This window comes from Tursiops truncatus, chromosome 1 (genome assembly GCF_011762595.2).
Source record: "Tursiops truncatus isolate mTurTru1 chromosome 1, mTurTru1.mat.Y, whole genome shotgun sequence".
Classification (NCBI taxonomy): domain Eukaryota; kingdom Metazoa; phylum Chordata; class Mammalia; order Artiodactyla; family Delphinidae; genus Tursiops; species Tursiops truncatus.
Genome location: NC_047034.1, coordinates 167,891,244 through 167,918,975, shown reverse-complemented (window position 1 = coordinate 167,918,975; position 27,732 = coordinate 167,891,244). Strand labels below are relative to the sequence as shown.

At 38.3% G+C, this 27,732-nt stretch overlaps 1 protein-coding gene and 1 pseudogene across 21 annotated transcripts in view; one reads left to right on the top strand and one right to left on the bottom strand.

The window, feature by feature from the left end:
- Positions 1-27,732, bottom strand: part of EIF4G3 (eukaryotic translation initiation factor 4 gamma 3) — a 367,975-nt gene that overhangs the window by 44,945 nt on the left and 295,298 nt on the right. For 20 of the 21 annotated variants that reach the window (XM_033841819.2, XM_033841846.2, XM_073794676.1 and 17 more), the window contains 6 exons: positions 23,900-24,097; positions 8,066-8,212; positions 6,406-6,642; positions 5,263-5,367; positions 3,714-3,846; positions 952-1,046 (listed from right to left, as the gene is read on the bottom strand). In XM_033841819.2, the coding sequence (XP_033697710.1) occupies positions 952-1,046; positions 3,714-3,846; positions 5,263-5,367; positions 6,406-6,642; positions 8,066-8,212; positions 23,900-24,097 (915 nt within the window). Of the gene's footprint in view, positions 1-951; positions 1,047-3,713; positions 3,847-5,262; positions 5,368-6,405; positions 6,643-8,065; positions 8,213-23,858; positions 24,098-27,732 lie in introns of those variants that run through there. The other variant, XM_019918886.3, reaches the window with a different exon arrangement.
- LOC101321246 (small ubiquitin-related modifier 2 pseudogene) lies at positions 6,803-7,217 on the top strand (annotated as a pseudogene).

Sequence of the window (27,732 nt, the reverse complement as noted above, 5' to 3'; positions counted from 1 at the left end):
AACAGGATCCCAGCTGATACATCAAAAGAGACGCAGAGAGGGACTGTTCTATCCTGAAGCAATGCCTTGACAAGACCATAAAGATGCAAACAACACAGCCCATCTTCTTCCATTTGATATTTTCAACATTAGCTTCAGGTTGTCTTTATCCTACTGGCAGGCTGCCAATTTTCAGGACTATGTAAATAATATTACAAGTAAGGATCAAACTACACTTGAAAGTGATTTGCAAAACTCACTGGGCTGTACAAGTTTCCACTTTTACAAAATGTAATTCTACTCTCTCTATCTTTTCCAAGGTTCTTCATTCTACTTATAGTGATCAACTTCCACTGCTGAAAACATCTGCTAGGAGAAAATTCTTTCCTCTTACTGCCCACGGATTCTCAAGAGAAGGAAAGAGAATACATTAAATCTTTATCACAGAATAATTTCTGGTAGGTCCTCTGTGATTTCTTTTATGCCTTGGATATAGCAAACCATTCATTCCTTTCATGATTAGACTTAGACAGGTACCTGCTTCTTCCTCAGAGCTAAGAATATACTGTATATATATTATACAGTATGAATATTATATCATACAGTATGAATATACTGTATATATATATATGTATAAAAGCTTGCAATTAACTATGACTTCTCAAGAATTTTTGTTATCATCTCTCTTATACTAAGCATCTCATACCTTTAAGAATTAACCTAGTCAATTAGTAAGCCTTAGTAAACCTAATTAACCTAGTCCTCCTTAATAAACACTCACAGAAATAAAAGGACTAATGCCAGGACAAGTAGGTAAGAATACACTTATTGATGATGCTGAGCTGTAGAAATACATCTGCATGAAAAAACCACCACCCCATAAAATCTGCAATATGGCTATTTTATATGAGAAATAATTTTGAAAGCCATGTTTTGGGGCTGTTTGAAGTTGTGTTTAAATGTCACACTCACCTTAGTGATTTTCAGGAATTTTGAGGGGTCCAGTACCCGACTATTCTTGGCCCCTTGAACAGTATTCCACCCACCTTCGTCCACTCTCTGGACACCTGCAGGGAAGACAGAGCGAGCCCCTCTCTCATCTGTCTCAAATCAGTTTGACAATGAAAGGGCAAGCGATATTTTCAACTCAGCAGCTCCAATCAAAACCCAGGAAAAAGACAAAAGAAATTGTAAAAGCGTTGCTGACAGTCGCTTTACTACCCACAACATGAAAGTATCAAGTAGAAGTACTTTGCTTGTATCCATCTCTCATGAAACATTACTGACCTAGAAGAAACCAACTGATACAAATGAATAGGGATTTAGTGCTAGACAAGGGAGGGCCAAATCTAATGTTTATAGAGTTAATGATGAGAACACTTTGGGAGAGATCAGATGGAAATAATTTATTGCAAAGTTTATTTCACTTAATGGTGTCATATGACACACTATGCTTCGATCATCCCCCCAAAACCTGCTTCTCCAAACTTTCAGCTGCTGAGGCAGAAAACCTTGATTCCTCTTTCTCTCACACGTCACACCTAATCTGTCAGCAAATCTTGTCAGTTCAACCTTTTCAATGTATTCAGCATCTAGCCCCTTCTAATCACTACTAACACTACAAATTTGGTTTAAGCCAGCAACACTCCTCGACTGGTATAAAAACATCGTCACTGGCTTCCCTGCTTTCACCCTCACCTGTTTTCATCATGGCAGCCAGCGTGACCCTAGTAAAGTGTGAGTTAGGTCCTGTCACTTCTCTGCCCAAAACACTTCTGTTATCTATTTCACTCTGCGAGAAAGACAGGTTCCTTATAAAGGGCCTACAAACTCTAAATAATCTGGCCCCCTTCCTCTCGGACCCAATGTCCTACCACTCCCCCCCCCCGTGCCCTTTGCTGTAGCCACACTGGCCTCCTTGCTGATCCTTGAAAAGGCTGCTTCAGGGCCTTTGTACTTATTATTCCCTTTGCCTAAAACCGTCTTCCCCAGATATCCACATGACTCATTACTTCATTCAGTCTTCGCTCAAACACCAACTTTTACTAGGCTGCCCAACCTCCCTATTTAAAACTGTAACCTCTATTTATCAAACCTTGCTCTCCTACCCCCACCCTCTCTGTTTTAGCTTTTCTATAGAACATATCTATCTGGCAAAACTGTATATTTATGTATTTGTTCCCCACCCCACCTCCCACTCCCCGTAAGATGTAAGCTGCATGAGGTAAGGGACTTTGTCTCTCCTGTTAAGTGACAAGCACTCAGTAAATATTTATTGAATAAATGAATGAAAGACCACCAAACTGTCTGTCCAAAAGCTTTTCCAATCCTCACGTATTTCTTGATTTTCTCTTTGCTAAATGGTATTAATGATCATGAACAGGCTTGCTTATTCCTTGTTCCTGTGAAATGGAAAAGCACACTTTCTTCCCTGGAGGATTCATCTCTCAGAACTTCACTATGAGCTATACAGTGTCTATGGTAAATAAGGGCTAATGGTTATTGAGTATTTACTAGGTGGCAGTTGCTACGCTGAACACTTTACCTATATTAGCTCATTCCATCCTCACCCAAATCCTAGGTACTATTATGTGATCAATTTTACAGATTAAGTGACTTGTGCAAGGTCATACAGCTAGGATGCAGGAGAGCTGAAATTCACATCAAGATAGCTTGGCTCCAGTCTATGCTCTCAACCTCTATTACTAATATGACCCAGTCACTTAACTGACCACTTAACTGTACAGTGGACAAAATGAGCATTCTCATTTGGATGTCATCTTAGAAGGAACAGGCTTAAAAAAAAGAAGATCATTTCCTTTCTGAAAAAGTTTTCCTCTTCCAATGTTCCTAAACTTAGTCAATAGACTTTCTATTTCCTCAGCTGTAAAATGCCTTCTATTTCATCTTTCATCTTACCTTCCTCCACATAGCATTTCAGGCAACAGCAACATTTCTGAGTTCAGTGTAGCCCTTGATTCATCATGTGAAGAGCAACAGACTCATTTTATTTATGCATCTCTAGCATGACATTACTCCTTTGGCTCAAAAACACACAATGGCTCCTTAATGTCAAATCAAGCCGAAAGTTCCTAATCTGGCTCCATTCTTCTGGACAAACATTTTTCCATTCCTTCTGAACACTTAAATTTTACTCTAATCAGGCTTACTGATTCCTCTTTACAGTATATGTTTATTTTAATTTCATGACTAAAATTTTTCCTTCCCTTCCAAATATCGTCCATCCACCAACACCCAGTTCAAGTGCCCCTTCCTCAAATAAAGATTTCCTCCAGGTTTCTACCTCTCCTCTTCTGAATTTTAATAGCCTTAGTGGAGAATACATTTCATAATTGATAGCATCTTCCATTTGCTTGAAAATGTACCCTTTATTAGTTTTGGCTTTCCCGATAAACTGAAAGCTTTCAGAGGGAAGGAGCTATATCTTCTACTTCTTTTTATATCTCTCACCAATACTGAGTATACAGAAGATGCTCAATAAAGTCTTGTTGATTACTGCCTTTGAAGTAGTCAAAGAAATCATGTTTAGTTCCTGTATTCTCTGCTTTTACTCAACAACCCAGTCTCCAGGTGAAGCTGCTTCACTTACCAATCACCACTCCATTCTTTGGGTTAGTCTTTCTGCTCTCATTTCATATTTAAAATAGAATTCTTAAACATCTATCCCTCAAAACTCCCAAGTTCTCTAATGCGTGGTGGACTGCACCCCTCACCTGGTCTTCTCTTCTCTTTGGTCATGAGTTGCTGGACCTTCCTCTGCTCTTCTTGTTCTTCTATTTTAGCTTCTTTGTGAATCTGTTCAATAGTTTTAGGCCCTTGATCTGCTCTTCGAGATACCCAATTACACTATAAAAGGAGAAAATGAAGTTATCAGCCAGATAACTAAAAATAAAAAGGAAAATAAAAATGAAATTTTTGAGAATCTGTTTTATACTTTGCTGGAAAAGTATAAAATACATATAAAATCCGGTACTATGCCAGTTTTTCATTACAGCCAAATAATTAAATTTTTCTCAATCAACCCTGAGCTACTGTATACTGAGCATTCCAATAGCTGATGGATAAAGACAGAGTGAAAGACTGGCCAAACTATCTATCTGTCTTCCTTCCTACCTACCTACCTATCTATGCATTTTATCATTTTGTATTTTTGAAAGGAGTGAGAAGAGGAATCAACGAAGATCAGGATTCTTTGGCCTTGACTTAGTCTGGTATGTTGCCACTCAGTTCATAGCACACTCCATTGGGGCTCTAAATCGAGGATGACTAGCATTTTTCTCCCACCCATATCAAGGTTCTGGTGTCTACACAAAATGCCACACCGCTCTGAGCTCCGGTTATCCTCTCCGCTAAGGACAAAACAAGCTGTCTCCTTAGAGTTACACTTCTCCCTTTACTTCCCTTCCCAGCTAGAGTCTCAACATCTGATACCAATATGAGTGACTGAAGGAACAGGCGGAGAAGTTTTTAACATTTATATTAGCTTGAGGCAAGAATGGCAAAAAGGTTGAAATCAGCATTCAAAATTCTGATCAACTGGTAGTGGCTTTGCTAATAAGAAGGATCCTGAGGTCACATCTCGGCATAGGAAGATAAAGAATCGTCATCAATACCATCTGGTCTGGGCGCAGGGCAGGGAAGAGGGGGGACCCATATTCACTTTCTCTAGCTTAGCATCAGCTGCAGTATATTCCCTGTAGGAGTTAATATAGGAAAAGGGAAAAGAGGTGGTAGTGGTAAAAACTACACCTGGTATGAGAAATGAGGAAAAAAAAAAAAAAAATCAGCAGAACAAGAGGGTATACGGTAAGAAAAAGAGAGGAAAACATGAACATCTCTTTTGAGCTGGGCACGATACATAATTACCTCAGTGAATCTTCGTAACACATCTGCAAAGTAGGCAACATCACCATTTCAGAGGCTAAAATGTAAGGCTTAGGGAAGTTAAATATATTCACTTTGAAGATGAGCCTTCCTGATTATTTAGCATGCTAAGACTAAATTTAAATGACCACAGAATGCCTGATTTCAAAACTGCAATGTGGTTTGAAAATCAGAATAAAGAAAAGAAACAAGTAACAGACAGGTAGGTGTATATGCCCTTTGTCCTTTCACATAACTCCCTCACGAAAGTTTGTCAGTTCAAGTTCTGAGAGTCAGGCAGCAAAAGCATTAAATTATTATACATGTAAATCTTAGGACATCCTCCCCAAGCCAACTCCTGAAAAGAGACTGTAGTGGTAGGCTTATCTTTCTACTTACCAGCCTTAGGTCTATCACATCCTGAAGCATGAATCGAATCCTAGATGAGGTTTTTCTTTCTTTCACAATTTTCTCCATCTGATTAAAATACTGGTCCATACGTGGCTGCAGGATACAAAATCATTAGTATTCCTGGCTGAGGAATTCAAATGTAGTTTTACCATGTAGAATTTTAAACGGCCTATAAACACAACTTATAGCCAAAAGGCCATGGGGTAGAATGTTTAATTGAACATGACACCCAAAATAAAGGCTACATATTCCAGGCAGCTGGTCACAGTCACAGGCCAACAAAATATAGATGAAAATGTCATACTGCAGCTCCTCGGAACCTTGAGAGAGGGGTGGCTGGGTCCTTTGCCCCTTTCCAACCTTCTAGGCTATCAGATCAGTAAGGACAAGGGCTACACCTTAGCGATGACAAAATGTTAAGCTGGAGGAATTGAAATTTTCTATCATCGCTTAGCCACCAGGCCAGCCTCAGACTTCTTACCCCTGAACTTCATTTACATGGCTGAGAAATTAACCTCAGTCTTGTATAACACACTGATATTTGGGGTTTTCTGTCATAGCCAAACATAATCCTAGCTGATTCTGATGTTATGAAACATTTCTAACATTATTTCTTTGATGCATTTCTAATTTCCCTACCCGTTATTTGGAAAGTACCACGCTATATTTGAATTATAATACTTTTAATGATTTCTTATATTATGGTTAGACAGCTCTGTCGCTAATGCTCTGTTAGAGCATAAACTTGAGAAAGCTATCGTGTCTTCTTTGTTTCTGTCTTACCCTCAGTCCTGGCCCTTAGTAGCTTTTCTCTCCAAAATTTCTGTCCACAATTTGCTATACATACACATACAAATGACCTGTGAAACAGTCATGCAGAAAAAGGACAAGTGACAAATAATCTCAATTCATGAATTGGCTTTTATATAATTTGGGACCCTCTTCACTTCTGACGTTAATGAAAATGTGGTAAGGAGCATGATGGCCCAACAATGACAATGAGAAGGGCAAAAGAAGAAAAACAGGCAGCCTAGACTGCTGGGGCGAGATGGACGCTCGTGTTGACAGTCTACTTCTTCCGCAATTGACAAAGAGTCCCTGCCGGAGGTTTCTGAGATCTGGGGTTTTTACCTTCGCTTTCTCAAAGTCCAGGTCTTTGCCAATTGTGGTGAGTAGGCGGCACAGGCACTCGAGGGATTCTTCATCATGGTTCTTTAGCAGCTTCACCACACAGTCATGCATGATGGCTTCAGTCAGCATTTTGAGTTTAAAGAGTTCTCCAATGAACTTGATGTTACCAATGGATCTCCGCCGGGCTTTATCCTTAGCTTCTTCTAGTTCATCATGAAGCCTTGTCCTCTCCTCCGGCTATTGTGTAAGGAAGAATAACAGAATCTTGATGATGAAAATGGTACTGCATAATAGATGCTAAAAACATACGCTTGACCGGTGCTGCTTGTGTGCTTGTTCAGGGCGGACCTGGTACCTCTTTTGTGAAGCGGCAGCTGAGGAGACTCCAGTGCTCACCATGGCTGATGAAAAGCCCAAGGAAAGAATCAAGATGGAGAACAATGACTGTATTAATTTGAAGGTGGCAGGGCAGGATGGTTCCATGGTGCAGTTTAATATTAAGAGGCATGCACCATTTAGTGAACTAATGAAAGCCTACTGTGAAGGACAGGGTTTGTCAGTGAGGCAGATCAGGTCCCAATTTGATGGGCAGCCAATCAGTGAAACAGACACACCTGCACAGTTGGAAGTGGAGGATGAAGATGCAATTGATGTGTTCCAACAGCAGACAGGAGGTGTCTACTAAAGAGAAAACCTGCTACTTTACTCCAGAATTCTGTTCCTCCAGACCAAGAAGACGTTCTCAATTAGAATACCGCAATTTGGTTCCACCACATCCTGACTATTACAGTATAGTTTCTCTATTCTTTCATTATCCCCTTCCCCATTCCTTTATCGTACATAAAGTAACTGGTGTATATGCACAAGCTTATTGCATTTTTTTTTAAACTAAATGGCCAACGGTATGTTTTGATCGACATCAAACGGAGATGGGATGGGGAAAAATACTGGTTCTGTGAAAATACCCCCTTTTCTCCATTAGTAGCATGCTCATTCAGCTCTTATCTTTATATTCCAGTAAGTTATTTTGCTCTCACTATTTAACGAAAAAAAAACCAGCATAAAAACTCTTGCATACCTTGTTCGATTGGAGAATTTTAATGTTTTTCATGTATCATTGTAAAACCAAGGACAATTTTATAACTTTTTTGTACGTAGCTGTTACATGTAAGGCAACCTGTCTTTAAGTAGGGATAAATAACTCTAAAAGAAATGAATCCTAGATAGTTTTCCCTTCAAGTCAAGCGTCTTGTCATTTAAATAAATTTCTTGTTTAAAAAAAAAATACGCTTGGATTCATGGTCCTCACCCTTTCTAGGGGTCAGGGATACCCTTTGATATTTTGACAGTAACTACAGACCTACTCAGAAAACAAAACTATACCTGTAAGTGTGCATCCATTTCAGGAGATTTCTGGAATTTAGTGACCTTTCTGAAGTCTAGGTTCTGAATCCCTATCTTAGAAGGTTGAGCTGCCCTTACATGTGGCACTAAACGGAATAAAGCATTCCTCTAAACACCAATACAGTATATTTCCACGTGAAGAAAAGGCCACAGGCACCTACTGAAGTAGTAGGAAGATATTGTAGCCAGCTTCCTGAAAATTCTATTTGATAATACTTGAAGTGCACAAGCACTGTCTTTCCATGAAAATACTTACAGCGCTGGCAGCCTCGAGTTCTTTCTGCTTCTTCTCAAAGACATCATCATCAGCTTTATCTTTTTCAAACTCCTTCTGGCAACGGTTCAGTAGTAGCTTCCGGAAATTCACTGTGTTACCAGGCTTGTCCGCCATGGGTACTTTCAGCTGCATCCAGATGGGAAAATGCAAAAGCGGCAAAATTACTGAAAGAAATTTAATGATTTTCTCAAAATATCTATTTTCTTTATTGTGCAAAATAACGCTGACCGAACCACAGGTAAGCATTCTTTCTACAAGATATATACAATTTAGCTTAAGGCATTTCATGTTTTAATGGTTAAGACATTTTAAGTTTTATACAGAAAAGATACATATTCCTCTCATATAAATGTACTGTATCCTCTCTGACTGGTTGTGCCTCTAGCTGACTGAAATCCTTGTAATATTACTATAGTCATGATTCTGCACTCCTCTAGACCTTTTTAACTCTGAAGGGTTATTACTTTTGTTTTTCCTCCTACTACTGTAGGTACTTTGGTTTAAAGGAACAAATAAAAACGAAATAGAGCAGGGGAGAATTTCATGGCCACAGGAAAACTGTTGGAGGTGAGGTCCTTATTCTAGAAAAAAGCAGAAGTGCGGGGACACAGTTGAGGATTTTTGAGATATCTATTCCTAAGGGGAATGTCACAACACTGTAATACTAGTATTTACTTTGACTATCAATATAGTATGTTTATTATTATTATTTTTTTAATAAATTTATTTATTTATTTTTGGCTGCATTGGGTCTTCGTTGCTGTGTGCAGGCTTTCTCTAGTTGTGGCGAGCGGGGTCTACTCTGCGTTGCTGTGCGCAGGCTTCTCATTGCAGTGGCTTCTCTCATTATGGAGCTCAGGCTCTAGGCATGCGGGCTACAGTAGTTGTGGCTTGCAGGCTCAGCAGTTGTGGCTCCAGGGCTCTAGGGCGCAGGCTCAATAGTTGTGGCTCATGGGCTTAGTTGCTCTGCGCCATGTGGGATCTTCCCGGACCCGGGCTTGAACCCGTGTGCCCTGCATTGGCAGGCAGATCTTAACCACTATGCCACTAGGGAATTCCCTATTTATTATTTCTTATGTGTCAAAAGAAATTACTAATTCTCTAAAAGTTCAGTCTAATAAATGCCCACCTTAGAAACATTCTTTTGATATACAGAAAGACTCAGGGTGGAGGGGAGGCGCCTCTTGGAGGCAAGATGCTTACAAGATTTCCATTCAAATCCAATGACAATTGCTTTCTAGTAACTGCAGTAGCTCACACCTTCAAGGTTACTTGTAACCAGACACAGAGACATTCTTATTTAGAATATAAAGAAAGTGGACCGGTACAGTGATTGACTAAATATTCTATTTTACAGACAAAATCCCCTGAGTACCATTTTGAACAGTCATTGCCTCACATGGCAAAATGGTTTTTCTAGAATCACAGTGGCTCCCAAAGTTCTGAAATACATGGTCTTCACCCTAGATTTAGTGGGAGAAATTGGTAAAAAATGGGACGTGTTGTATTCATACTCACAAAAGAGTTGTCAACCAGAATGGACTTGGACAACTACTGATCAAGGCTGAATGGCTAGAAACTTGAGGACTGAGGACTACGATACTATAGTACAATATATTTGTGCCAGACCTGATGGCACACTCTCCAACATATTCCCGATGGATATGAAAGACCATTCAACAAGTCCAGTTCTTACCAACCAAGGGTCAAGTGTTTCATTATACTTTCTTTTCAGCAAGAAACATTAACTTAGAAAGAGGGGAAGATGATCAAATACTTTTTAGACAACCATAGAAAAGCATGTCCCTATCTCCAAATTCAGGCCATTCAAATGCAAGTGACTACAAGTCACTTCAAAGTCAGGCCTATTCTATGATCACACAAGAGTAGGTGTTAATCAGCCTTAAAGAAAAGAAATGCTACACAAAAGCAAAGGTTTTCTTCAAAGTAAAAGCCCAAAGTAGACTCTTACTATATACAACCCAGAATATACAACAATGCACTACAAGAAGCATATCTACAAGCGAGGTTATATATAACAGAGCACCAACATGACATAAGGTTCCAGAATAGACTGAAGGTTCTAAAAATCAGCAGTTACATCCAATTTGCTACTGTATAGGAACACAAGTAAACCAGTCAAAAGGTCCTATCCAACCTCCTGGCATATTCGCCACCATTATCTATATTAACACTAAGAACATAATAGAGTGATATAATAAAAATCACCTGGGCCATAATGAGATGTTTCCTGCATTATGGATTTACTGTGTAGAAAATGAGAAAAATGTAGATAATATGAAAATTCAAGCCACTGTCTTATGGTGAGAGGAACCAGAATTAAAATGAGTCAGAAAGGTTAAATAAATACAACTTGTGATATGTTGGTTTACAGAAACAAAGAGAAATGGCATAAAGCAAAGGAGAATTTTTCCCTACACAAAATGTATAAGAAGCTTTGCCTTTTACACCTTTTATGTAGGGAAGGCTATGTTGAAAGTGTTGGGTTAAAGATCAAAAGATTTGCTCACTTGATTTTAAACAAAGGCAATTCTTTTAACCCAAGTTCGTTTCATCATCTAAAAACAAGGGAGGCACAATCCCTGTGTCTAACCTAGAGTGCAGCTTTAAGCATCCAGTGAACCAGGTTTGGGGGAAACACTTTATAAGTCACAAAGAATAAAGTTTACCTGGGGTGTGGGGAACACTAAAAGTGAAAGAGCACTGGAATCTTGAGTCACAAAATCAGGATTTGGATCCCAGCTCTATACCTAATCAGTATGTAAATGTGAGAAAGTTACCTCATTAAGCCTTAGTCCCTTCATCTGCAGAAGGAGGCATTCCAGTGATTACAGATTGAGGGACATCATAAAGTAGCTGTTGAAACAGGAGCTTTGGAGATAGTCATAACCCCAGATCTGCCATGTGACTTTGGCCAAATGAATTAGCTTCACCAAACTTCTGTTTCTTTCTAATATGGGGATAACATCTATCTCTTAGGACTGTTTGAAGGATTAAATGAGATAGTCTAAGTAAAACAAATAATAGTTTCTAGCACATAAGTAAGAGTACAATAAACTAATATAGCTACATTTAAACTTGCAGCTGTATTTGACATGTTTGTAAGTAAAAATTAAGAGAAATCTATATTCTAATAACATAAATATCAAAGAAAGTATTTAAGTTAGCTCACAAAGCAATTAGAGAGAGAACCACAAAAGGCAAGAGAACTGAGTATCTGCTATCCCAAAATGATGGTCATGGGACACTTCACATGTATAGGACATAAAGAACATGTGATTGTGCATAAGCTTTTTAGATATATTCACATGGAAGTATTAAAATCAAACAATCAGCAGAATGGACACAAATCTGCAAGAACATTTGTCTCCAAATGAATGAATGTCTAGCTACACAACTCCCTTAAGACTTGTTTTGGAACTTGATCTTAAGGTCCTCTGGGGATGGTTAACAAGGCTGTGGAAATATGGAAATAGGCCAGGGAGGATATATCCTCTGAGAATTGTGATGCATGGTAACTTTTTTCTTCTTAAGAGATGATAAGTTAAACAGGATTATGACATTATTAAGTCAGCATGTGTTGTCAGCTGGACATTGGTCAGGAGACTCAGTAAAATTGGTTAGTTAGAACAGAACATGAGGAGTGGGTGTCTAGTCTGGTAGGGCTGCTATAACAACATATTGGGTCGGCCAAAAAGTTTGTTCCAGTTTTTCTGTAACATCTTAAGGAAAAAAACCCAAGTGAAAATTTTTGACCAACCCAATACCATAGACTGGTGGCTTAAATAACAGACATTTACTTCTCACAGTTCTGGAGGCTGGAAGTCCAAGATCAAGGTGCCAGCAGATTTGGTTCTTGGGGAAGGACCCTCTTCCTGGTTTACAGACATCTGCCTTCTCCTCTATCCTCATGTGTCCAAAATGAGGTTCTAGTGCCTCTTCGTCTTCTTATAAAGGCACAAGTTCCATCATGGGGCCCCACCCTCATGACCTCATCTAAAGCTAATTACCTCCCAAAGGCCCTGCCTCCTAACACCATCACACTGAGGGTTAGGGCTTCAACATATGAATTTAGAGGGAGACAAACATCCAGTCTGCAACAGGAGACAAGGTAGATGCTTGAAGATGTGATTGTGGATAATAGCAAAAATGAAAGGCGACATGCAAAAGTGAGAAAAAGATCTCTCTAAACAACTGTAGTTTTCTTGTTCTTTTTTTTAAAACTTTTTTTTTTAATTTATTTTTTGGCTGCCTTGAGTCTTCGTTGCTGCGTGCAGGCTTTCTCTAGTTGTGGTGAGCGGGGGCTACTCTTCGTTGTGGTGCGCAGGCTTCACATTGTGGTGGCTTCTCTTGTTGCAGAGCAGGGCTTCAGGAGTTGTGGCACACGGGCTCAGTAGCTGTGGCTCATGGGCTTGGCTGCTCTGCGGCATGTGGGATCTTCCCGGACCAGGGATCAAACCTGTGTCCCCTGCATTGGCAGGAAGATTCTTAAACACTGCGCCACCAGGGAAATCCCAACAAGTATAATTTTCATCTAACAGTAGTCCGTGATCAAAACTAAGATACATAAGTGTTTCAAATGGGTTGTTTGGGAGATGATTTCTCAGGAAGTGAGGGAGTCAAGGGGGAATATTTTATAGTAAGACTGCTTGGTAAGCTAGATTCGCTGGAGAGCACCTACATTTTCATTTTCACACAACAGTAAACTAACCATGTGACATTACATTACACTGTAAACTAACAGTGTCCATCTCATATTGTGATGAGACCTGTCCACATACCGGTCAGCCAGCAATCTTGGATATGAATGCTGTCAGCATCAGGTAGTCATTTTCTTCAAGCAATAGGATTTGTACTGCTACTATATTTGTTAGTGTTGAGGGTAGATACTCCTTATCCTTAAAAGGATGAAACTCCCTGAGAATCATCAAGGACTATCAGCTGTGTGTTAATTATAATAGTCAAATAGGAAACTAGAAAATAGAAGGACAAGTACTGGCCTTGCTTAGCATGCTCAGGATTTTGAATGCTGTCCCAGAACATAAAGATGCTAGTGGTAACTCATGGCCCAGTAGTTATTTTGCTTGAAGCATGTTCTGGTCTGTGGTAAAGTATTTGGAATGACTACTATAATATAAACAAGTGGGACCCCCAAACTAACTCTAAAATGCAAAGTGAACAGCAATAAATCAACTGTCTGACTATAACTCATAGGTCTATGGTGACATACTATCATTTATCAGTGGTTATATACTGACCTTAGTAAATTCCCACCTAAAAATGAACTTAACATAATCTGTATGTATTATGAACACATCTATCAAAATGCAGCTCTATTAGATACATGTGAAGAGGTATACAGTGCTCAGGCATACCCACAGCATTGAAAAGGGAGTGGCTTATGAAACGGTAAGTCAATTCTCATCAATCTTTTTCTTCAAAACAATCTTTTCTTCAAAGAAACTGCCTGCTGATGCAGGGGACACAGGTTTGAGCCCTGGTCTGGGAAGATCCCACATGCCACGGACCAACTAAGCCTGTGCGCCACAACTACTGAGCCTGCGCTCTAGAGCCTGAGGGCCACATATACTGAGCCTGCCTGCCACAACTACTGAAGCCTGCGTGCCTAGAGCTCGTGCTCCGCAACAAGAGGAGCCACCGCAATGAGAAGCCCGCACACTGCAAGGAAGAGTAGCCCCTGCTCGCCGCAACTAGAGAAAGCCTGCACGCAGCAATGAAGACCCAATGCAGCCAAAGTTAAAAAAACATTTAATAAATAAATAAATAAAAAAAACAAACATTTTTCATCTCCCCTCAGGCAAGTTGCACATCCTTCCTCCTCCAGTTGACTCCAGCCACTTGGTTGCCTAAGGCCAACTTTTCATGTCTGTAATTCCAGGCTTTATTTCTGAAGAGATTTAATTGTGTCTCCCTTGTTCTCTTATTATCTCTTCCTATAATCAGTCCTATCCTTCCTTTCACATCTTGCTTTAAAGCACTTAAAAAGTGGCAACGTTAAAAGTCCTGGATGTGGTATAACAGGACACACACAGAATGCTCAAAAATATACCCTTTAGTGCCACTCTCTATAGCTGAGGTATGCATGCCTGCCACAGCAGAAATAAAAAGTAACAAAAGTACGGTCTTAAGTTATACAATAAAAAGTTGTTAGTTACTCTTTCATTCATGCATCTACCCACTCACTCAAGACATATGTCTGAGGGTCTATTATGTGCCAGGAACCATTCTAGGCACTAGGAATTTAGCAGTGGAAAAACCCAGAAAAAGTCCCTGCCCTTAGGAACTTACGTTCTAATGGAGTTCTGAGATGCGGGTTTTCTTTAAATTTTGATTAAAACAAAAGCATCTCAATTAAAGTGACTAATAACCCAACTTAAAATTTTATTTAAGCACAGATTTAGATACAGGATAGCAATTTCTCTTGTCTACTCTTCTTCACTGGCCGCTGGATTCAGATGTCCTCCTCCTCCTAAGAGGAGTACTGAGTTCTAGTTAAATGCCCCGCAGTTTGTGAAGGAGGTCTTGCAGGTCTCTTCAGTCATTCCTAGTTGAACTAGGAGAAGCAGCAGCATACTCCAGAGGCACAGGTTATTATCTCTTATGATGCCCTTAAGCCTTATGTGCCAGAGGTTGCACTCAGCAGAGCATGGTAGAGGCAGGCAGCTGCGTATATGTCTAAACAAGTGTGTCTGTGTACATAATAAATACGGCATATGCAGAGTAACTGGGTAAAGCCAAAACTATTATATCAATTTCCTCTGTAAATCTAAAGAATTCCTTTCCTAAAAGCCTACCCTTTAATATGTCATGGAAAACTGACACACAATATAATTGTATTCTCAAGCCCTCCCCTAGATAATCACTGCAAAGTAACAAAGGAGGTTTTAAATGGAGGTGTGTGATCCAGGTGAACGAGAAAGAGGCAGAAAAAAGGTTTAAAAACTACTCTGAGGGACTTCCCTGGCGGTCCAGTGGTTAGGACTCCGCACTTTCACTGCCGATGGTGGGCGTTCAGTCCCTGGTCAGGGAACTAAGTCCCACGGGCTGCGCAGAGCAGCCAAAACAAAACAAAACAAAACAACCCAGCTCTGAACAATGAAAACAAGTATTCTCTTAAATCTTAAAATCTCAACCATCTAGACCAGGTTTCTCAATCTCGACACTATTAACATTTTGGGTTGGACAATTCTTTGTTGTAGGGGGGCTGTCTTGTGCACTGTAGGATGTCCTGGGCCTTTACCCACTAATATGCCAGTAGCCATAACCAAAAATGTCTCCGTACATTGCCCAAGGTCAGAACACCCTTGAGAGTTGAAAACCACTGATATAGGCCATTGTTTGAGCTAGGGTTCTATCATTTAACATTCGAAACCTCTATATGTATAAAATTCCTACTTAGGCAATTTTCTAACTTTCATAAAATAGGGATAATAAAATGGTTGTGAGGATTAAATGAGTTAGATGTAACAATTTTAGCACACATCTCAAAAAAATATTGCTATGATTCCCACTACTCCTTACTCTCCCTACCACTACTTAGGACCATAATTATGATTATGTGGGCAACTGTAACTAGATTCCATTACTTCAAATGACCAACAGGGATAATCCATGAAAGTGACATAGGTCTATACATTTCTTACAACTATGATTCAGGCCAAAGACCTTGCAATTTGACCTGTGGGTGTGTCTTAGTAAAATATATTGATAATGACAAAGAATTTACTTAAATAACTTAATGAATATAATGGATAGAAAAAGAACACCTCCCCTGGGTAATACCTTAATTTTTTAATTCACTGTCTTCAATTTCTCTCATTCTATTGGGAGGTACTGTTTATCAAACTAATAACTATGTTTTAAAAAAAAAACACAGGGGCTTCCCTGGTGGCACAGTGGTTGAGAGTCTGCCTGCCGATGCAGGGAACACGGGTTCGTGCCCCGGTCCGGGAAGATCCCACATGCTGCGGAGCAGCTGGGCCCGTGAGCCATGGCAGCTGAGCCTGCGCGTCCAGAGCCTGTGCTCCGCAACGGGAGAGGCCACAACAGTGAGAGGCCCGCATACCGCAAAAAACAAAACAAAACAAAAAAAACAAACCAAACTGTCTGTGGTCAAGAAGGTTTGGAAAACTTTGCAGAGAGTAGATCCTTCTTGTTTGATTTCACAGGAAACATCAGCACAGGAAACAGAAACTTAAAGGAAAAAAATCTGTTTAAGCTGGCATTAGTGAAACATATACTACCATTTCAACTTTGGACACCACTGGCCCATAGACATGCCATCTGAAAATAATCAGTTTAACTCCATTTCTTCCCTTAAAATAAAAGAGCACACATTCATGTATTCATCACTAAACTTTGCTAAAACTTAGTATTTTGTCATATTTATTTATTTTATTTATTTATAAATATTTATTTATTTGGTTGCAATGGGTCTTAGTTGGGGCAGGCAGGCTCCTTACCTATGGCTCCTTAGTTGAGGCATGGATGTGGGATCTAGTTCCCTGACCAGGGATCAAACCCAGGCCCCCTGCATTGGGAGTGCGGAGTCTTAACCACTGCGCCCCCATGGAAGTCCTGCCATATTTACTTTAGATCTTTTATTTTTAAGAAACTAAACATTAAAGTTCAAGGGCCCAGAGTACTTTTTAAGTTTTCACTCTATTGCTTGTTCTTTTTTTTTTTTCTAAGGTTTAGCTTAATGAACACTGAAAGCCTCCCAGAGCCTCACTTAAATTCTCCTTTCAAAGCACTACCACCTTCCAGCCTCCACAGTTAATCCCATTACCCTATACTTTTATAATAAACACTTTCTTGCTTTTCTTTGTTTTACCATCTAGATATGCATCCCCAAACACCATGAAACCACTGTTTCATTTTTGAACTTTAAATAAACAAATCACATAGTATATATTCTTTTGGGTCTGGCTTCTTCTGCTAAAGCTTTTTCTTATTAGATCCATGTGTACATAGTTATAGTTTGGGTTGACTGTCCTAGTATGAACATGCAACAATTTATCCATTTTGCTGTTGATGGGCAGTTTCAAGTTTTGATCCGTTATGAATAATGACACATTTTTGTATATGTTTCTTGGCACATAAGAAATGTATGTTTATCAGCTGGGTATATATTGATACTTAAGAATGGAAATGCTGGTTATAGCAGGAAAAATAACTTCAGCTTTTGTAGATAATCCTCACCTCTTTTCCAAAGTGGCTGTTACAATTTATGTTCCCACTGGCAGTGTTTGAGAGTTCTGGTTGCTTCACATATTTGCAAACATCTGGTAAATTTAGCAATCTGGTGTTACTACATGGTTTTTTATGTAGTTGATTAATTTTCTCACATTTATTGGTCATTTGGATAACCTCTTTGGTGAAGTGTTTGTGTAAGTCTCTTGTCTATTTAAAAAACTGAGTTATTTTCTTATTCATTTCTATTAGTTTTTTAAGAAAAACTTTGATATAAGTCCTTAATTGGATTTTTGTGTTGCAATTATCTTCTCCTAACATGTGGCTTGCATTTTCACTTAATAGTGTGACATCTTTTGATGAAAAATGCTAATTTTAATGTAGTCTGATTTACCAATCTTTTCATTTGTATATGGTGATTTTTGTGTCCTAAGAAACTTGCAAATTATTGTTCTCTTTACTATCTTTTTCTTCTTGTAATTAGCTTTACTATGACTAGTTGTAAAAGCTTTCCTTTATTTTCACCCTTAAAAAAAAAAAATCATGCTTGGGGTTTGTAGGAAATCATTTGATTTTACCATCTTTTACCCTCCCTGTAATTTTCCTTTCTTGGGGGTCTCTGTGCTTCAATCTGGATTCTATAGACTTATCTTCTAGTTCATAATTCTTTTCTTCATCTGTGTCTCATATGCTGTTAAATCTATCCATTGAGTTCTTAATTTTATTATAATATTCAGTTTTGGACTTTCTATTTGGTCCTTTTTATACTTTCTCATTCTCTATTGAAATTTTCAATCTATCTTTATCACCTTGAACATAAGCATATTCATTTATCGTCTGTGCCTGATAAAGCCAGTATCTGGGTCCCCATGTAGGGCATTTGCTTGTTGTTGGTTCTCATTCATACTGTCTTTTTTCCTTGTGTGTCTAATTATTTTTAATTGGGTGCTGGACAATTTATTTGAAAAACTGTTTATATAAATAATTTGAAGACTAGTATGATAGTCTCTAAAAAGAATTTTTGATTGCTTATTGCAGGTACCTAGGGGGCACTAACACTGAAATCACCATAATCCAAATTCAAGGATTGAGATGATTTGATGTTGAACTACAGTTCCTGTGAGAGTGGGTGAATTTCTTTCTTTCATTCTTTCCTTTTTATATTTTTTGGCCACGTTGGGTCTTTGTTGCTGCGTGAGGGCTTTCCCTAGTTGCGGCGAGTGGGAGCTACTCTACATTGCAGTGCGTGGGCTTCTGATTGTGGTGGCTTCTCTTGTTGTGGACCATAGGCTCTAGGCACACGGGCTTCAGTAGTTGTGGTTCATGGGCTCATTAGTTGTGGTGCACAGGCTCTAGAGCGCAGGCTCAGTAGTTGTGGTGCACAGGTTTAGTTGCTCCGTGGCATGTGGGATCCTCCTAGACCAGGGATCGAACTCGTGTGCCCTGCATTTGCAGGCAGATTCTTAACCACTGCACCACCAGGGAAGTCCCGAGAGTGGGTGAATTTCTGATTCACCCTTGTTCCAAACATTCAGTCCTTTGGGATCCCAACCAAAAGTATAGGAGGATTTACTACAGCCTCTTCTGCTACTCCTTTTGGTGGGCCTTCATCCAACTTTTGTGCCCATAACCCAATGAAAGTCTATGAAAAAGAAGTTGTTCAAGGCTTTTTTTTTTTTTTGGCGGTACGCGGGCCTCTCACTGTTGTGGCCTCTCCCGTCGCGGAGCACAGGCTCCGGACGCGCAGGCTCAGCGGCCATGGCTCACGGGCCCAGCCGCTCTGCAGCATGTGGGATCCTCCCGGACTGGGGCACAAACCCGCGTCCCCTGCATCGACAGGCGGACGCTCAACCACTGCGCCACCAGGGAAGTCCCTGTTCAAGACTTTTAATTGCCTCTTCTAGGGGTAAGCTTTACCAAATGTCTCACTTTTCTTCTGATTTCTACCTTTTCTAGGATCTTAGAAATTCTTTACTGTCTTTTAGCTCTCTGATACACTGAAGATTTTTTAAAATATTGTGACCAGCTTTTCTAATTGTTATCCATGGAAAGGTGCTCTGAATCACCTAACCAGCCAATACCAGAAGCCACAACAGTTTATCTTAATCCTACTTCCTTCTTTCTCTTACCTTGAATTTGGTGTTTATTTCCAATTTGTATAATTGTATTATATATATTTAATAAATAATAATTTTATTTTGCATATTAAAAACTTTATTAGATGGTGTCATACTATTAATTCGGTAATAACGTTTTTCAGGTTGATCTATGCTGATACACTTAGCATTACATCATTAATTTTTTTTTAATTTATTTATTTTCGGCTGCATTGGGTCCTCGTGGCTGCGCAGGCTTTCTCTAGTTGCGGCGAGCAGGGGCTACTCTTCATTGCAGTGCGTGGACTTCTCATTGAGGTGGCTTCTCTTGTTGCGGAGCCTGGGCTCTAGGAATGTGGGCTTCAGTAGTTGTGGCTCGAGGGCTCTAGAGTGCAGGTTCAGTAGTTGTGGCACATGGGCTTAGTTGCTCTGCGGCATGTGGGATCTTCCCGGACCAGGGATCAAACTCGTGTCCCCTGCGTTGGCAGGCGGATTCTTAACCAGTGCGCCACCAGGGAAGCCCCTACATCATTAATTTTCATTTTTCTTTTTTTGGCTGCTCCATGTGGCTTGCAGGATCTTAGTTCCCTAAGCAGGAACTGAACCTGGGCCACAGCAATGAAAGTGCCAATCCTAACCACTGGACCGCCAGGGAATTCCTACATCATTAATTTTAACTACTGTGTATATGTATTACTATTCAAATCCACTGACCAAATAAATTGTGGTATATTCTTATTGTCTTCTTTAGGCTTTTTACAGTTGTTTCCTATTGTTCACTATTAAAATCAAAACATAAATAAACATTCTAATATATGATTCCTAGTGCACAACTGGGAATTTCTCTGGGGTATACACCAAGAAGTGAAATTACTGGGGTATAGTATATGAACATCTTCACTGTTGTTGTCCAATTACTCTCCAAAGTGATTATATTCTCTTTCTCGACACTTCAAAATGGTTTCTTTTTTCTCACTCTCATGGATGTGACTTGCATAGAACCGTATTTTATCTTGTCATTTCCCTAATAATGAATAACACTGAGTATCTTGTCTTAAGTTTATGAGCCAATGGATTTTCATTTCTATGAATTGTCCATTTTTTATTTGGGCTGCTTTTTTTTCTTACTGATTTGCTTTTTTTCCCTCCTCAATTCTGGATTCTAATATTTTGGTAGCTATATGTATTCCAAATAGATTCTCCCAGGCTGTGGCTTTATCTTTTTTATTTACAGCATCATTTGCTGCACCAAGGGTTATAAATTTTAACAAACTTGCTATTTTTCTCCTTTATAGATTATTCATTTTGATTCTTGCTGAAGAAATTTTTCCCCACTCAAAATTCATAAAGATAGCCTCCTTATTTTTCTCCTAAAAGATTAGCTTTTCATTATTCTTATGGTTGTTTGATTTTTGTATTTGGTTTGTATTAGAAATCTATGACTATTCCCACCGCCACCCTTAAGTAAAATAAATCACCCTTAAATAAAATAAAATAAATCTCAAACGTAAGTTAGCTATGGTGTTAGAAGTTAGGACAGTGGTCACCTTTAAGGAAGAAAGAAAGGTATAATTACACTTACTGACCAGGGTGGTAGGTGTGTTCACTTTGCTGATATACAATGAGCTATAAACTAATGATTTGTACATTTTCCTGTGTACATGTTGTAGTGGTGTGCTAAAGCTGGTTCACCCGAGTTCATGCGGGCCAATTGTTAAACAGGAATCTGTGAGTCAAGTGTCAAACTGTTGGCAGCTTAAAATTAACCGTTAAGAGAGTACTTACATCATTAATTTAACAAAAACTACAAATGAGCAATTTTTCTTTTCCCAAACTGCATGTATTTCTGTTATACTGCATTAAAAAAAGTTTAAAAACATATATATCCTTTGGTATATGATATAACTTTGGGGGAACTTATGCTAAAGAAGTAAAAGCTCCAGCATGTAAGAATAAATACACTTAGCTGTTTATTGCAGTGCTGCTTCTGGTTACAAAAAACCCTCCAAAACAAAAAACTAGAAACAACATGGGGTGGGGGCGGGGGGCAGGGGCAGAAGAGAGGAAAATGAATGGAAAAATTTTATGTGTGTGTGTGTGTGTGTGAGTGTGTGTGTGTAATGTGAAATATGCAACTACTAAAAAGGTATGAGTAAAATCTATCTGTAATGACCTAGCGGGATGCCCAAAACATACTAAGTGGAAAAAAAAGCAAAATGCAAAACCATGATATAATTCAATTAAAGAGAAAATTTTAAATATCCTCTTTATACATATGTATACATTTTTATATGATTTTATGAATATAAAGAAAATTGTGGAAGGGTACAACCAAATCGTTCACGTTGATTGCCTTGGAAAGAAAGGAAGTTTAACTGGCTGGGGCTACAAGTGAGGAGTATTACCTTTCTCTGTGTTTATCCCTATTTTGTTTGACTTATTCCAATAGGTGGTTGTTTTGTAATCTAAAAAAATCCAATAGTTTAAAAAATCTAATTATAAGAGGGTATATCATAACAAAAGTCCCATAAATGGTTGGCTTATCTGTGAATTCTTCCCATTCCAAAATAACTTGTATTATGCCCAGGCCTTTTCAAGGGTTATTTTCAGCAAGAGTATTCTCCTTTCAAAAAAAATTAACAACCCTTCATTGCTTGCAGCATTAAATTCAAAAATTGGTGAAGAGCATAAAAATATGAACCAGAAGATCTGGGATCTAGTCCTAGTTCTAATTTCTGACTACATGATGTCATGGCTGTCACAATGAAAATGAGAGGCAGGAGCTGAAGAATCAGTTTGCTTTCAGATAACTGTGTATGTTAGAAGGCAATATGGCAAGTGATGGAGTTAAATAATCCTAGATTTGAGCTCTAGCACTGCCACTTACTAGGTATGTGACCTTGGGCAAGTTATTTACCCTTTTTTAAGCCTCAGTTTCTTATTCAATAAAGTGGGGCTAATAACACTGACCTTTCAGGGTTACAAAAACTGTTAAAATGACAAATGTAAACCACCTACCCATAGTGCAACCTAGTAGGCGCTAAATAGATGGTTTCTGCTATTATAATCATCCTCATTCTATATCTAGCACTTTAAGATCTTCACAATCTTTTCCACCACCAATTTAGTTTTGAGTCATTTAGGGCTTACAACACGCCAAATACTGAGCTAGGACGTTCACATATGCAATCTCATTTATTTTAATTAATTTTATCAATATAATAACCTTAAATTGTATGAATTAATCTTATTTTATGGATTAAAAAATGAGGCTTAAAGAAGTTATGTAACTATTCTGAGGTTATAAAGTCAGCAGATGGCAGAGTTGGAATTCAAATTTAAATTTTAAACTTAAAATTTTAAGCCTAGAACTATGATACTCCAAAGTCAGTGGTTGGAATCATTATGCCATGCTTGTTGCCTTAGACTTGAGCCTGCATGGAATACGTTCTTCCTTCTCTATACTTGTACCCACCCCCCACCCCCTTCCGTCCAGGCTGAACTCAAACTCTATTTGCTTCAGAAAAGTTTGTCATTCTCCCACGAATATAGTGATTTCTTTTTCCTTCAACTTGATTTTTCAGGCTAAACCACCCATTCAGACATCAACATACTGTAATATCACAAAATACCTTATAAGTGATTTTTTTTGTGCTAATGTTGTTTTTTCCAATATGGATTTTTAGTACCTTAAAGACAGAAAATGTACCTTTTCCAAGTCCCAACAGACTTACCTACCTTTGACACAGGTACTCAAAAATACTGGTATAAAATGATGGAATTTTGAATTTTCATAGTGAGGCACAATGATAATAAGTTGTGATACTTAAGAAAAAACTCAAATGTTAAAGGACACACATTTCTGATACAAGTACCTTGGTAACAGTAACAGGCAGAGAAAACACAGATGGTACATGGCAGTTTTATGACTGCAGAATAGAGGACAGTGAACACTAACCAGAAGCTCTTTGGTCTCCCATTCTTTCTTGCCCTAGATTTGACAGGCTGTGGACAATGTAAAGAGAAAGAAATCTAATAGTTTCTAAGATAGTATCATCAGTTTGAAACCTTTATGACCACAACTACCCTATCACTTTTACCAAGGCTAGACTTAGAATCAACATGTTTTTCAATTTTGAATCTAAATGTAAGCATTTGCTTTATTTCTATAAGATGACACCCCAGGAAAAACTGGTTGCCCATGACAAAAATTTCACAGTAGAAATTTAAACCTTACTTGATCTTCCTCACATTGCATGGGACCATATCATGCCTATTTCAGTCTCATCTCCATATTCCCTCCAGACGTGAGTAGATATTTTTAAAAAGCAAGATTATTTTTATACAATGAGGATATTATATAAAGTACTAAAAATATATTCTCCCCTTTACTCTGCCCCATTAACACTCTGGGAAGAATGTGTAGTGAGGGGAGAATATACCTCTTGGAGATTTCTGGTTTTACTCCTTCCTCTCTTCTTACCGTTACTAGACATCGACACATGTTTGCGTAAGCCACAGAGAAACTGGGTTCGTCAATAGCCTTCTCAAAGACCAGGTCAATGACTCCTTTCAGCCGCTCCTCTGTGTCAACAGTAAGTCCTGACACTTGCTTCATCAGTTGATTGAACATCTGTGGTGTCAATTTATTTAAGATACTTCGAACTTTTCTAAAAAGTTCCTAGAAGGACCACAAAAAAGAAAAGAATATTATATTAACTGTGACAATATGATGCTTTCTATAAGGACTAATATTTTGTTTATAATTTATAAGTGTGATTTCCTAAATTATTAACAAAGATTATGAACTAGTCATAGAAATAATTAAATCCATCTATTTTAACATGCAGTAAAAATTTACACCACCTCTTTTTCACTACAGATGAGAATCCAAGGAACTAGGTATGTTTTCCACTTCACTGGTGGGACTATAATTTGGTACATTTCCAAGGGCAATTTGGCAATGTGTACTGAAACTCTTAAAACTGTGAAGTGCCTTTTAAACCAGCAATTATAGTTTCAGAAATTTATTCATATTTAAGGATAGGTTAAAAAAAGGTTTTAGCCATCATAACTTCCATCAATAACCCTTTACAGCAAATAACTTAAACGTCTTAAAATAGGAATTTGTCTACATTATGGTATAATACAAATCATGGTATAAAATAGTAGGCAGGAGTCTTTTAAAATGATGTTATAGAAACCCTCATCAAATCAGAAATAGAAGTGAACTCCCTTAACTAGAAAAAGGCTATGGACAACCCTACTTAATGGTGAAAGAATGAATGCTTTCCCCCTAAGATTGGGAACAAGGCAAAAATGCCTGTTCCCACCATTCCTATTCAAAATCTTACTGGAGGTCCTATTCAGTGGAATAATGCAAAGAAAAAGAACTACAGCCCATGCAGATCGAAAAGGAAGAGATAAAACTCCCTATTCACAAATGATATGATTGTCTCCACAGAAAATCATAAGGCATCTATAAAAAGAGACACTAGAATTAATAAGTGAGTCTAGTAGGTTTGTAGAGCACAAGTCAATACATAAAACTCAATTTTATTTTTACGTATTAGCAACAAACAACTAGAAATTACAGTTTTTAAAAGTACAATCTATAACAGCACCAAAACCATGAAATACTTAGATAAGAATTATCAAAATATTCATAGGAGTTGTGCGATGAAACGTACAAGTCGCTGATGAAAGAAATCAAGGAGAACCAAAATAAATAGAGATCTATATCATGTTCATGTATTATAAGACTCATTATTGTTAAGTTGCCAGTTTTCTCCGAAGAGACCTACAGATTTAACACAACCGAAATAAAAATCCCAGTAGGGTTTTTTTTTGGGGGGTGGGCAGGGGAGTAGAAATCAAGAAGCTGATTCTACAATTTAAATGGAAAAACAAAAAACTAGAGTAGCTTAACAATTTTGAAAAATAACAAAATGTGGAAGACTCCTACAACCTAATTTCAACATTTACTATATACATGAAGCTACTGCGCATAGACAGTGTGATACTGGCCAGAGGACAGACACAACAGATCACTGGAACAGAATGAAAAGCCTAGAAACAGATTCACACATATGTGATGAATTGATTTTCAACAAAGGTACAAAGGAAATTCAACGGAGAAAGGATAGTCTTTTCAACAAATGGTGCTGGAACAACTGAATATCCATAAGCCAAAAAAAAAAGAATCTTGATTCACACCTTGCATATAACACAAAAATTAACTAAAACTGGATCACAGACCAAAATGTGAAACCCAAAACTAAAAACTTCTAGAACAGAACACAGGACAAAGCTTTCTATTCTTGTATGCAAAGATTTTTTTAGGTAAGATAGCAAAAGCACAATGTATGAATGAAAACACTGATAAATTGAGCATCATCGAAGTTAAAAACTTCTACTTGGCAAAAGACACTATTAAGAGAATGAAAAGACAAACCACAGACTGGGAGAAAATTTTTGCAAAATACACATTTGATAAAGGCTTTATATCCAGAGTAAAAAAAAAAAATTCTCAACACTCAATGATAAGACAGCACCAACCAATGAAACAGGCCAAAAGATATAAACAAAATTTTACCAAAGAAGATACACAAATGGCAAAGAAGCACATGAAAAGATGTGCTTATTCAACATATTTGTCATTTGAGAAATGCAAATTAAAACTACAATGAGATATTATCACACATCCATTAGAATGGTTAAAATTTACAGAGCAGAAAATTAGTAAGTGCTGGTGAAGACTGAATTACTGAAACTCTCATGCCTTGCCAGTAACATCCTGGAAAAGAGTTTGGTATTTTCTAATAAACTTAAACCTATGTTTAGCATACAACTCACTGATCCCATAGCTAGGAATCTACTCCAAAGAAACAAAAACATATGTTCACACAAATCCTATATGTGAATGTTCATAGCAATTTTATCCATCACTGCTAAAACCTGGAAACTGTTTACCCTGTGAATGGATCCAGTAATAAAAAAGAATAACCTAATAATACACCTAATATTATGAGTGAATATCAAATGTATATGCTGAGTAAAAGAAGCTTTATTCAGAATGATTCCATTTAAACTTTTTTTTTTTTTGCGGTACGTGGGCCTCTCACTGTTGTGGCCTCTCCCGTTGCGGAGCACAGGCTCTGGACACGCAGCTCAGCGGCCAGGGCTCACGGGTCCAGCCGCTCCGTGGCATGTGGGATCTTCCCGGACCAGAGCACGAACCCGTGTCCCCTGCATCGGCAGGCGGACTCTCAACCATTGCGCCACCAGAATGATTCCATTTAAATGACATTCTGGAAAAGGCAACATTATAGGGACAAACACATGACTGACTGCCAGAGGTGGGCATGGGCGGGAGAGGATGAATACAAAGCAGTACATGAAAATTTCAGGGGGCTGATGGAAATGTTCTGTATCTTGATTGTGGTGGTAGTTATATGACTGTGTGTGTGTGTCAACAATTATAAAACTATACACAAAAAAGTAAATTTTACTAAATGTAAATGACACCTCAGTAAAAATATGAAGTTGTAAAAATCTATGAAATTATGATATAATAACCTGAAAAGGCCTATAAAATGTTTTTTTTGATCCCTATATAATTTATATCTGAATACAAGTATTTTTAGAATATGTACTCCTATGTCAATAGTCTTCTCTAGGCAGAAGATAGTAAATACATTAAAAAAAATTATACTATCAACTTTTTAAGCAATGAGTCAGTATCACCTTTATAAAGAAAAAAAATTTTTTCAAGTTTATTAGAGATGGAGGAGTCATTGCACTTCTCTAAATTGCCTGTATCAACTGAGACAGTATCATTTAGGTCTAAAACTTTAATCTGTGCTTTACATAAAAACAAAATAAAATAAAAACAAAACCCAGCCTTCAGATCTTCAAATATATCAGAAGATAATTTAAGCTTATAAAAACAGGATAATAAAAAGGTCGTTTATTGAAGTAACATACAGCAAGTGACTACAGTTCATAATACTCTGTTGCGGGACTTCCTTGGTGACAAAGTGCCTAAGAATCCACCTGCCAATGCAGGGGACATGGGGTCGATCCCTGGTCTGGGAAGATCCCACATGCCACGAAGCAACTACGCCTGTGCGCCACAACTGCTGAGCCCACGTGCCACAACTACTGAAGCCTGCAGCCTAGAGCCCATGCTCTGCAACAAGAGAAGCCACCGCAGTGAGAAGCCTGTGCACCGCAATGAAGAGCAGCCACTGTATGCTGCAACCAGAGAAAGCTCTCACACAGCAGTGAAGACCCATCACAGCCAAAAATAAATAA